The 11,894-nt window shown below is 33.0% G+C and overlaps 1 protein-coding gene across 3 annotated transcripts; it reads left to right on the forward strand.

Annotated features, from left to right (window-relative positions):
* The first annotated feature begins 5,108 nt into the window (after window positions 1–5,108).
* Window positions 5,109–11,285, forward strand: LOC109807974 (oxysterol-binding protein-related protein 1C). 3 transcript variants are annotated; one of them, XM_083077074.1, is made up of 12 exons: window positions 5,109–5,264; window positions 5,462–6,032; window positions 6,121–6,477; window positions 7,103–7,168; window positions 7,458–7,557; window positions 7,848–8,296; window positions 8,480–8,635; window positions 9,145–9,312; window positions 9,397–9,537; window positions 9,817–10,047; window positions 10,353–10,466; window positions 10,954–11,285. In XM_083077074.1, the coding sequence occupies exons 2-12, from the start codon at window positions 5,574–5,576 to the stop codon at window positions 11,137–11,139; spliced, it is 2,427 nt and encodes an 808-aa protein (XP_082933200.1). In that variant the 5' UTR covers window positions 5,109–5,264; window positions 5,462–5,573; the 3' UTR covers window positions 11,140–11,285. The 3 variants fall into 3 exon arrangements, with proteins under 3 accessions (XP_082933200.1, XP_020226326.1, XP_082933201.1); XM_020370737.3 differs by lacking the exon at window positions 7,103–7,168; XM_083077075.1 differs by having other exon boundaries at window positions 5,126–6,032.
* Window positions 11,286–11,894: the final 609 nt, after the last annotated feature.

The raw sequence follows: 11,894 nt of genomic DNA on the forward strand, positions 1-11,894 counted from the left end.
AATTTAAAGTTATTATTTTAAATATATAATTATATAAAAAATTATTTTATTTTCTCGAGTTACTAATAATAATTTTAAAAGTAATAACTTGAAATAATTATACACCTTCAAATGAATTTAATGTAACATTTTTTACAACATAAGTACTAGTAAATAGATTTTATGTAATAGTATTTGATATATTTTTTAACAAAATTTGAATATATGGACTAAAATAAATTTTTTTAAAATTATATGAATTAAAAAATCAATCTTAAATTTGATAAATTAAAAATAAATTTACTTTAAATTTGAGAGATTAAAAATTTATTTAAACTTATTATTTAAGATACAGATTTTTTATATAAAAAATTAGATTAATAAAACTGTTGATTTAAATTAAATATTTATTTTAAAAAATAATTTCAAAAAATAATATAAAATTGTCTTATTTAATATAACAGTACCATCTAATTTTAAAAAAAATACTAAATTCACTTATTATTATTATTATTATTATTATTCCTTTATTTGTTATGTTACTAGTTTTTTTCCCTTCTTTCTTTATCTATCAAGAAGTCAAAGATTTTTTTTCTTCTCAATAATAAGAAATAAAAGTAGAATTTTGGAATCTTTAATAAAGGATATTCGTACTGGTGTGCCATTGATTAATTCCATAAATTGTCACAAGCGACCCTTAAAGAAAGTTTATTACAATTGACATTTCTTAAGATAAATAATTACAATATTTTTCAGAGAAAATCATAGATCTATTTTTAACATAAGAAAGTATATATATATATATATAATTTTGACGATATTTCATGAAAAGGTTGTTATACTAAACTAAAACTAATATCAAAATAGGCTTTTACTTAAAAATAAGAAAAAAACTGACTAACAAACAAGCATTTAATTTTGAATCAGCCATTGCTACCTTACAATGAACCAGTGCACCACTGCACCACTGCACCTACCTGTTCCTCATCCTATCGTTAGCTTTAATTTGTCAATCAATCACTACCAATTTCTGCGTAACCAAACTCGGCACAAGTCTCAACCTCACTTTTCAACAATATACTATAGTGAGAGATTTGCAGCCATATTTGTCTTTGAAAAACTCAAGTTATTAGAAAAGTCATATATTTCAATCAAAAATATGTATGCCATCACAATAACTTTTGTTAACTTTTTTTAATAAAAATCACATTGATACGAAATATTTATTATAAAAAGTAATAATTAATTTTTGTTAAAAAATTTAACACACAAAATAGATATTTTTCTTCTAAAATAATATATATTATTAAAAAAATTATAATATTAAGGTTACTAAAATTTCATATGTTATGACAATACCGGTTGTTGTTGTCATAGTTAACGATTCCACAACAACGATTACAATTTATTTAATGATGTTTTTGCATCGACAATCATCATTTGTCGTAACTAACAAAAAAAACCTTGTACTAGTGACCCTTATTGTTGCCATACCTAACACACCGCAGTAGCAATCGAAGTATCTTTGATAAACTACCTTTTTAAGCCATGTATCTTAATTTTTCGTTATAACAAAAAGTCACAATCATAAGTTATCATTTCCTATCAACTTAAATTGTTGGGATATAACTTTTTCTATTGGTATGTGGTGTTGCAAAACGATTTGTATGTATTTAATTTGGTACTAATAACAATATTACAATTTTATAATTAATTTAATTGTTATAATTTTTCAAAATCAAACTATATAATTAAAATGAGTGAAGCATATATCTATTAAAAAAAGATAAATTTACAATCACCAGTAGAAAAAAAATTATAACATCCATTTTGCGTTGATTGTTACACAACTTAATTATGTAGAAAGTAGCGTGATTATTATTTTTTATTAATTTGAAACAATTATTTATATTATTTTTAAAATAAGTAATGTGACAATTAAAAAAAAATGTGAAAATCTTATTTTACATTATTTCAAATTAAAAAAAATTATCTAAAAAAATGTGCTAGAAATAACTTAATTGTTTGACTAAAATTAGAATATTTAAAAGTATGACCTATTTTTCTTTTGAACTGGAGACTCTATTTATATTGAAATTACTCATTTTTTTCAATACAATTTCATAAATTACCGAATGTTATTTTTACTATTAATAATTTTATAAATCATATTATTATGACTTTTATCTCATAAATTATGTCATTATATTTATTATCGTATATAATTTCATAAATCTTAATTATTTGTCTCATATTTATTATTGACAAATAGTTGATCATCGATTGAGTCATATTCTAATAACAATATAAAAGATTTGATTGTTTAATCTCAATTAATTGAAGATTAAGTTAATAAATATAAAGAGATTTGATTAATTGAAGGTTAAGTTAATAAACACAATCGATTAAAAGTTTGTTTTCTCGTTCTTTCATTTATTTGAATATGATTGTGTTGTTGTTGTTGTTTTTTTTTTTTAAGAGTAAGGTAGAGGTCACTCTCATAAAAGGGCTTGCAAATCTACACGATGGTGGTCATGGTTTGCGGAGGAGAAAGGTTCACGGAGTGGGAGAGAGATGAGAGGTGGAAGGAGACAACCATGAGGTGGGGGATCATGTAAAAATGTTAATAAGACATAAGTCAAATTTTATCACATACGCATTTGTAAAATACATTAAATAATTGATTACATAAAATAATGGTCCATCATTAAAGCTTGCTCCTACGAAAAGAAATTTGGCAGTCATTTGAAGTCCATCAAATAGATATGACTACAAAATTAATTCATTAGCCCAGCTTTATTATTTTAAATATCTCCCGACAAAGTAATTGAACCCACACCACAAATTATTCAGCAAAATTCTAATAAATTAATTCAAGATTATTTTTAGTTTAATTTCACTATGCAGTTAATAAATAAATTATAAAAGTCCAACTACCAGTTTCCTTGCAATATATATCTGTCGCCTAAATTGTTGCTAAATGGCTACACATCATATAATGGAATGAAACGATTTTTTATTTATTTATCTATAACCTTATATATATATATATATATAAATTTGCAATTAAATAATAATGTAATTTTTATAAATTTAAGTATATATATAGTCCCTTAAATTTAGGATAAGCTTATTTTTAATTCCTTAAATTTAATTTTTTTTTTAATTTCTATAATTTTTAAAATCCTTATTTTAGTCTTTAAAGTTATGAGTGACATATTTGATTTTAATAAATTAAGACAATTATATAATATCAACTAAGTTTAATATGATATTTTTAGAGATACTATTAGATAGATTTTTTGCAACAATATTTGAGAATTTCTTTAATAAAATTCGAGTATAAAGATTAAAATAAGATTTTTTTTTAAATCATAGGACTAAAAATATCAGTTTTAATTTTGAGTAACTAAAAATAAATTTATATAAAATTTTAAATTTAAAGGATTAAAAACATATTTAAATATTTTTATATGCATTTTTTTAGTGTAGATCAAAGGGTAAAATGTGTTTTTGTTTCTTCTAAAAATTTTGAAATTAAGCTTTAGTCTCTCAATTTTTTAAAATTTTATTCTAGTCTTACTAATTTACAAATATATCACTTTTAGTCCTTAAAATAGTTTAAATATATATCATATTTATAACCACTTTGATGCATTTTCAAATTAAATATTTTTTTTTTGAAGAAGTAAAGCCAAATATTCAAAAATTTAAATGGGTAAAAACATATTTTACTTATTAAAAAACCCTTTACATGGTTCTGTTTCTCTGTTTTTTTTAGAGTTTTCTACAATTATATTTCTTCAATGACAATCATATAATCAAATACTAAATATAACCGGTCTTCCTATGAAAATTCAAATCTTAATTGCTTATGTCTTCTGAATAAGTCTAACGCATTATTATGAGAACTCAAATCTTAATTACTTCTTTTAAATAAGTCTAATGTATTATTATTATTATTATGATATAGATATTGACAAATATTTAAATAAATTAATATTAAATTATTTTAGTTTGATGAATTTTTTGAGTTCGAGTGCCATACATGCATGTGTAAATGTTTAAAGAAAAATATTCGTGGCTCACTAGTATCCTATTCAACTATAGCACAATGGCCTCAAGTGAAAAATAAAAAATCTAGCATAATATATATGTCACTAACCGTGTAGATTTAAATCCAAGTGTCAAGCGTGTAATTCAGTAGTAGGGATTGATTCATGCTTAAACAAGATCAGGGATCCGAATCCTGTCTTGTGTATATAGTCACGTTAAATTTTGAAACCAACTATCCTACTTTTTGAGATGTCTTCAACGTATTATCGACAATAAATATTTCATGAAAAAAAAAATAATAAGTGGAGGCTTAAAACCATTAAAGTTATAAAAAATGCATTTTGGTGTGAACATTGACCTCGTAGACATTGACAAGACGTTGTTCACGGCGCGGTACTTTCTCAATGGCTAAGTATGTCTATGTGCGATACAGTACGGTTTATGATCTTGCTGCTCATACTCATACCCCTACCCCTATCCCTATGCTTCCCCTATATCCCTCATCCTATATTAATTTCTGCTTTTACAACACAATTATCAACTGGTCAAACAAATAAATAGATCTTGTCATTGTCAATTTGTCATTTCGATTTTTGTTTCATGCAAAACTTAAACAAATGGGTGTAGATAAAATAAAGATTTTTTTGCTTATTTGTTTAAATATTGAAAAGGCAAAAGAAAATAAAAGATAAAATATCTTATTTGTTTTTGTGTATAGTGTATAGTGTATAGTACAAATGAAGAGTGAGGTGAGTTGGGTCGGTTAGGGGCAGCAGTAGTATCTCACCCCCTCTCTCCCTGTTCCTTCAATTTCCTGTTATATCTAAATCTGAATTTAATTTAATTCCCTCCAAAACGTGGAACCCATGCTCCAACACATTATCCCACTCAGCAGCTTCCACATGTCTCTCTGGCAGCGCCCCACGTGTCACGCGTTGATGGAGCCGGCGGCATCTTATCCCCTGTGTCCTCGGTGCAGACAATCATTACCCCGAGAAAAGGTGCGTGACAAGAGTCAATCACGATCGCAGATCACAACTCTCAACTAACCTCCTCAATCTTCATATTTAAAAACTTTGGAGAAGCCAAACGCATCCAATTCCAACTCCACCGCTTTTTCTACTTTCATTTGCGTCGACACTTCACTTTCCTTCTCACCGGAAAACCCAACATTCATTACTCCTTCCTTAACTTCCCCATATAACAATATTCATTACTCATTCATTTATGTAATATTCCAATTCCAATATTCTAATCCTAACTTACACCTTGCCCCTTCCTTTCACACTTGACATATTTGTTTTATTCATTTATTATTATTATTATTATTATTATTATTATTTTATTTTTTATTTTTTTACTTCTAATCCGGACATAACCGTTTTTTTATCTCACGCCGATTCCACCCTCGTTCTCGTTCCCGCAGTGATCGCCCTTAGCATGAAGCTTCACCTAACCGCCGCCGTCATCCACCACCGCCGCCGCCGCCACGTCAGCGTCAACGCTTCAACCGCGCAGTGATATAGGTATTCTTCCACATGCATCCTTTCTGCTGCGTGTCCGCCATTTCCGACCAGGCCTCGCCAGTCAAACCCTCCTTCACGGACTTCGCCATGCCGCCTCTCCCTGCCGCCTCCGCCGCCGCCGTCGCGAGATCCGATTCGGTTCCGCGGCACAGCCACAAGAACAGCCTGAGCGGGAGTCAGCGGGAGCAGCCGGTGGACGTGAAGATCAACGACCTCGTCGGTAACGGAATCTCCGGAATACTCCACAAGTGGGTGAATTACGGCAAAGGATGGCGACCTCGATGGTTCGTGCTCCAAGACGGCGTTCTCTCCTACTACAAGATTCACGGACCTGATAAGATCGTCGTGAATCCCGAAACCGAGAAAGGCTCCATGGTTATCGGCGAAGAATCCATGCGCAGGATCACTCGCAACCGCAATTCATATCCCTGCCAGCACCGACGCAAGCCGTTTGGGGAAATCCATCTCAAGGCACGACCTAGTGACCTAGCTCTACTCTTCGTAACATAATTTCGATCATTAGGCGTTTTGGCGTGATTTGTTTGTTTTTCGCGTGTAGGTTTCGTCGATTCGCGAGAGCAAATCGGACGACAAGCGGTTTTCGGTTTTCACCGGAACGAAGAGGCTCCACCTGAGGGCGGAGACACGTGAGGATCGTGTGGCGTGGGTGGAGGCGTTGCAGGCGGTGAAGGACATGTTCCCGCGGATGTCGAACAGCGAGTTGATGGCTCCGGTGGACAATGTGATCGTTTCGACGGAGAAACTGAGACTTCGGCTTTTGGAAGAGGGAGTGAGCGAGGCTGCCATTCAGGACAGTGAGCAAATCATGAGGAGTGAGTTTGCGGCGCTGCAAAACCAGCTTGTGCTGCTTAAGCAGAAGCACTCCATCCTCATTGACTCCTTGCGCCAATTAGAGGTACGTCTAGTCAAAACCTCGTGCCAAATCGAACCGCCTCTTCTTCTTTCACTGCTAGTGCAATTGTAACTTGTATTCTATCCGATGTGCTGTTGTATGGTACAATATTTCGTGTTCGCACGCAATCACTTCAGAATGGGAATCTATACTTACTCATTTGGACGGTTCAGGTGGTATAGTATGGCATCATATTTTCTCCAAAATATTTAAATATTAAATCTGTGAAGAAGTATGGAGTTATGCATAGTTGTATGAAAGTTTAGAAACTCCTTTTTTCTCTCTTTGTTCTTTGTGACTTTGGTTTACCGTGTTAGTACCGTAATCCTGGCGCAAGTTATACCTTAAACTTGTTACATATTTGCTCAAGTGAATGCTCCTTGAATAAATTTGTACGAGCTGAAGTGAGTTACCGTCATCAGACATATATATGTCTCTCGCGTTCATTTATCTCGCTCTAAAAGTTTTCTGCCTGCTAAAAGTGGGGTAGGCAATCAACTAATGCTAAATGCTATTCCAAATGTTGTATGTTCTGAACTGACTAGTGAATAGATTAAGGTTTATTTTCCCCCCTCGTTTGTGTCCTACGTGGCCTTTGTGAATGAAAAACATAGTTTCTTTTACCCAGGAAGACAAAACGTGCAAACCTGGAAGCTGGAATTATGTTGCTGTTGCTCCTTGGGTGAAGGGCTGGGTAGGTTCTTCATAGGATGAATATTTTTATTAACACATTTTCTAATCAAGTTTATTAAATACTTTATTATAAGGGATTGCGGTCATTAATTTAAACGATTTAATTATTCATTGTTTTCATGTTGTTTAGCAAAATGGTTTCATTTGCGATTTGTACATGGACAGTTTATTGTTCATTTTAATTTATTTTAATGATGCTTTCTCTTGCTTCTTTAACATATTGATCAAGGATAAATCTTTTGTATCTTCATGTGTATTAACAAACTTTTATCTATGTTGTATTATTGTAGACAGAAAAGGTTGATCTGGAGAATACAGTAGTTGACGAGAGCCAAAGACAGTGGAATGATGAAGAGGCTTCCTCAAGATCAGCGCAAGAAAAATTTAGTGGTAAGACTTGAAATATTTCTGCATTAGCTGCAAGTTTTATGTAAATGTATCATGTATCATTGTTTTGGTGATGCATTTTCTTGAAACTTGAATTATTTAGGTTCGACTATCTCTATACAATGATGCCCCCCTTCGTTTCCATTGCTTTTTTTCTGAACTCTCTAAAGTTATATTCAAATAGTTTATAATATAACAAATTGTAGTGCATATTACTCATTCCTGCTAACCAATTGTTATAATCTAACTGTGCCTTTTATACTTCTATTTTTGTTTTTCTATTTCTAATTCAGAAGGAACTGCTAGTGAATCTGAAGATGACAATGAGAGAAATGATGCTGCAGAGGAAGAAACAGATGATGATGACAACGCCTTTTTTGATACACGTGATATTCTATCATCCAGTTCTTTTAAAAGTAATGGGTCAGATTATCGAGTATCATCCTTCTCTTCAGATGATGAAGGGTTCTATGCATTTGAATCAGAGGATGACGTAGATCCGACAATTAGACATGTTGGAACCAATTACCCTCATGTTAAGCGGCGTAAGAAATTGCCAGACCCTGTAGAAAAAGAGAAGGGTGTCAGTCTTTGGTCAATGATTAAGGATAATATAGGGAAGGATCTAACAAAAGTTTGCCTTCCTGTTTATTTTAATGAACCTCTTTCCTCCCTGCAAAAATGTTTTGAAGAAATGGAGTATTCATATCTGCTGGACCAAGCATATGAATGGGGAAGAAGGGTAAGTGTGGATTTGGCTGACAGGTCTCCATTTCTCTACCATATTATGCTTTAATTGAACTGTTTCATTTGATATGAGGAAATTGTCAGTGCCATGTTGAATTTGATTTCCTTGCCGTTAACTATTTCAATGCAGTATGGGGTGCATTCTTCCCATTATTAACTAATTGGAGATGCCATGCAGGGTAACAGCCTCATGAGGATTCTCTACGTTGCGGCTTTTGCTGTATCTGGCTATGCTTCCACTGAAGGAAGAGTTTGCAAACCATTTAATCCATTACTTGGGGAAACATACGAAGCTCACTACCCAGATAAAGGCCTTCGTTTTTTCTCAGAGAAGGTACAATCTAACCTTGCATAGTGAAGTGATTAATATATTAACTATTTTCGACTCAAAGATGGAATCAAACCATGATAATTTCTATTCTTCCGTTGACATTTCTTTCTGATTGCACCCCAATTTACATATTTATGAAAGGGGCCAGACAATCGGTTTCTGTCAAAAGTTTACCACTGTGTGGACATTTTTTTGAGGTCTTAATCTGAGTTATTTGAATGATTTATTTGATTGAAAATTGCATGTACTAACCACGACACAGCTGAATTCCTCACAACCACTTGCTTTTGATTGAAAGAAACAATTTTTCCTAATATAGAGGACCTTAATTTTAGAAAGATGTCATTTATTTTATGAACAAGAGGTGTAGTGTGAATGCATTAATTATCTAGAAACCTATTAACACAATACAATTTGGGTTTTGGTCTCAACAAAAGGGATGCAATTTGACTTTTTTAATTTATGTCGCCTATTAGAAATTAGAAATTATTAATATTTCTGCTTCCCCTCAGGTCAGTCATCACCCTATGATTGTCGCATGTCACTGTGAGGGCACAGGTTGGAAATTTTGGGGAGATAGCAACCTAAAGAGCAAATTTTGGGGGAGATCAATTCAGCTTGACCCTGTTGGTACTTTGACTTTGGAATTTGATGATGGGGAGGTTTTCCAGTGGAGCAAGGTATGTATTATCTGCCTCAACTGCTAGTCTGCTATATGATATATCTGCTTTAGTTCTATTTTCTAAACGGACTTGTTCTTTCAGGTTACTACATCAATATACAATCTCATATTGGGAAAGCTATACTGTGATCACTATGGTACAATGCGTATACAGGGAAACCAAGAGTACTCGTGTAAACTGAAGTTCAAGGAACAATCTATAATTGATCGAAATCCTCACCAGGTGCTTGTGCTTGAGGATTCTATTTTTTCACATTTAATATATCCATTAACTCTGGTATTAAACTGTCCTTACTCTTTGGTTTATATAAGACTTAGTTGTCTTGCTTGATAAACTCAAGATACATACACTTTGTACCCATGCTCAGATTTCTCTTTAAAGGAAGATAGTGGGGCCTTTGCTAGTAAATGGACTTTTCATTTACTATCTTACGATGTTATTTGATTTATGACATTTTGTTGCAGAGGGTTGTCTCTTATATTGGTTTGCCTGCTTTTCTAGGTTCATGGTATCATTCAAGATAGGAACGGAAAAACTGTATCAACTTTGTTTGGAAAATGGGATGAGAGCATGCATTATGTTAACGGAGACTACACTGGGAAAGGGAAAGGTCATGAATCTTTGTCAGATGCCCATTTACTCTGGAAGCGAAGCAAGGCTCCCAAGTTTCCCACTAGATATAACTTCACACGCTTTGCCATTACATTAAACGAACTGACCCCTGGATTGAAGGTCTGTTTTATTAACCTTTGTGTTGCCACTCTACATATACTTATTTTAAGAAAAATAGTCCAGGAAAAATACTGTATTATTCACTGCAAGTTGTGCTTGCTTGTGTACGCTTTAACTGGAGTTCACTTGGTTCTTGCAATAACTAGGGGACACTAACTTTTTCTCTACAAAGATGAAATATATCCGATAGAAGGAACAAAATAGTCTCATCATCTTACTGTGCACATTGTTATGTGTGTGTGTTTGTTGTGTTTTCGGCATTCTGTTAGACATTGATTGTCAATTTAATTTGTGATTTTATATAGGAGAAGTTGCCACCTACAGATTCAAGGTTAAGACCAGACCAAAGGTATTTGGAAAATGGGGAGTATGACATGGCAAATTCAGAAAAGTTACGGCTAGAGCAGCGACAGCGCCAGGTGCCTATTACATTTTATGTAACGTAATGTTTTTGTTTTATGGTTTTCACTTGCAGTTTGGCACTTATATAAATCTGTGTAGGTTCTTTGGTGCTTCATAACAGCCTTTGGCTATGGAAGGGTTAGAGTAGATTGTGTTCAGCTGAATAGTCTCTATTTTCGAATTGAATGCAGAGAGATTTTATTTTTGATTCCAGTCATTAGTTTTTCTTTTCTTTTTCTAGTTTAGGAAAGGACTCTTCATGGGGAATTATCAGATATTAAAGAGACACTATCATTTTTGTTGCATGTGTTGTTATGAAATTGATGGTTCATTGTAGTTGTTACCGTCGAGCACATATTAAACGAGAAGGTGCTTTTGTTAGCAGGAAATGGGAGTAACTGATATGCTACATGATTTGATATGATATACTCATCCTTATTTATGTCCTAAGTTTTAGTAGTCGGCGGTTGTGATTGATCTAATATTTGAATGAATGTGATTCAGGCTCGGAAGATGCAAGAAAGTGGGTGGAAACCACGGTGGTTTGCTAAGGATAAAGCGAGCGGGACATACCGCTATATAGGAGGGTATTGGGAGGCCAGACAACGAGGAAACTGGGATTCCTGCCCCGACATCTTTGGCCAAATTCCTTCCGATCATATTTCTGACCAAGCTCAAATTACATTTTAGTTCTACTAAATTTTTTTCCTCCCGATTTTTTACTGATGGGTGTTTCTAATGACTGCGAGTTCGTTGTTATGGTACACCCATGAAATTCATGTAACCCAATCATATGAAAATACGAGCGAGTAATAATGTAATTCTTTTTCTTTCCATTCCAACTCTATTCGCAGAATCCTTTTTACTTGTAACTTACGTAATCTTTGCTGTTGTTATCATTCCCACAGGAATGCATTAACTAATCAGTATATGATAGCACTTACCAAGCAAAAGCAAATTCCCCGAGTCCATTTAGCAAACAAGGGAAAGGGAAAGAAGCATCTTTCAATCTTTTTCTTCCTTTTTTATATTTCCCCTTTTTGACCTGAACCAAACAATGTGTAAATGACCTAATCGTTAAATGGAACTTCTTCGACAAGCAGTAAAATGTTTCAATGACTTACATAACCTTAAGTAATAGATTAAATGTTTCAATGACATGACTGAAGAACAGAAAATGACTTCTTACGGCTTATCTCCTTTGCTGGATTCCGTCCTTGATGTTCCAAAGCAACAATAACTCTAATTTTCATGCCCACATTTGCCATCAGAAACATCATCATTTCTGTAAAACTTTCTAAACTTTGGGCGTCCGATTCATCTTCAGAAGTTGTATGATGTTTTATCTCAAAAAGAATATGTACGACGCTTAAGCCATCACCTGGCTGCTGGTACTTCTCAGGTAAGATGATGCCTGGGGAATTAATAATAATTAATGTTGTTCC

The sequence above is a fragment of the Cajanus cajan genome, chromosome 6, assembly GCF_000230855.2.
Source record: "Cajanus cajan strain Asha chromosome 6, NIPB_CcT2T_4, whole genome shotgun sequence".
In the NCBI taxonomy this organism is placed as follows: Eukaryota; Viridiplantae; Streptophyta; class Magnoliopsida; order Fabales; family Fabaceae; genus Cajanus; species Cajanus cajan.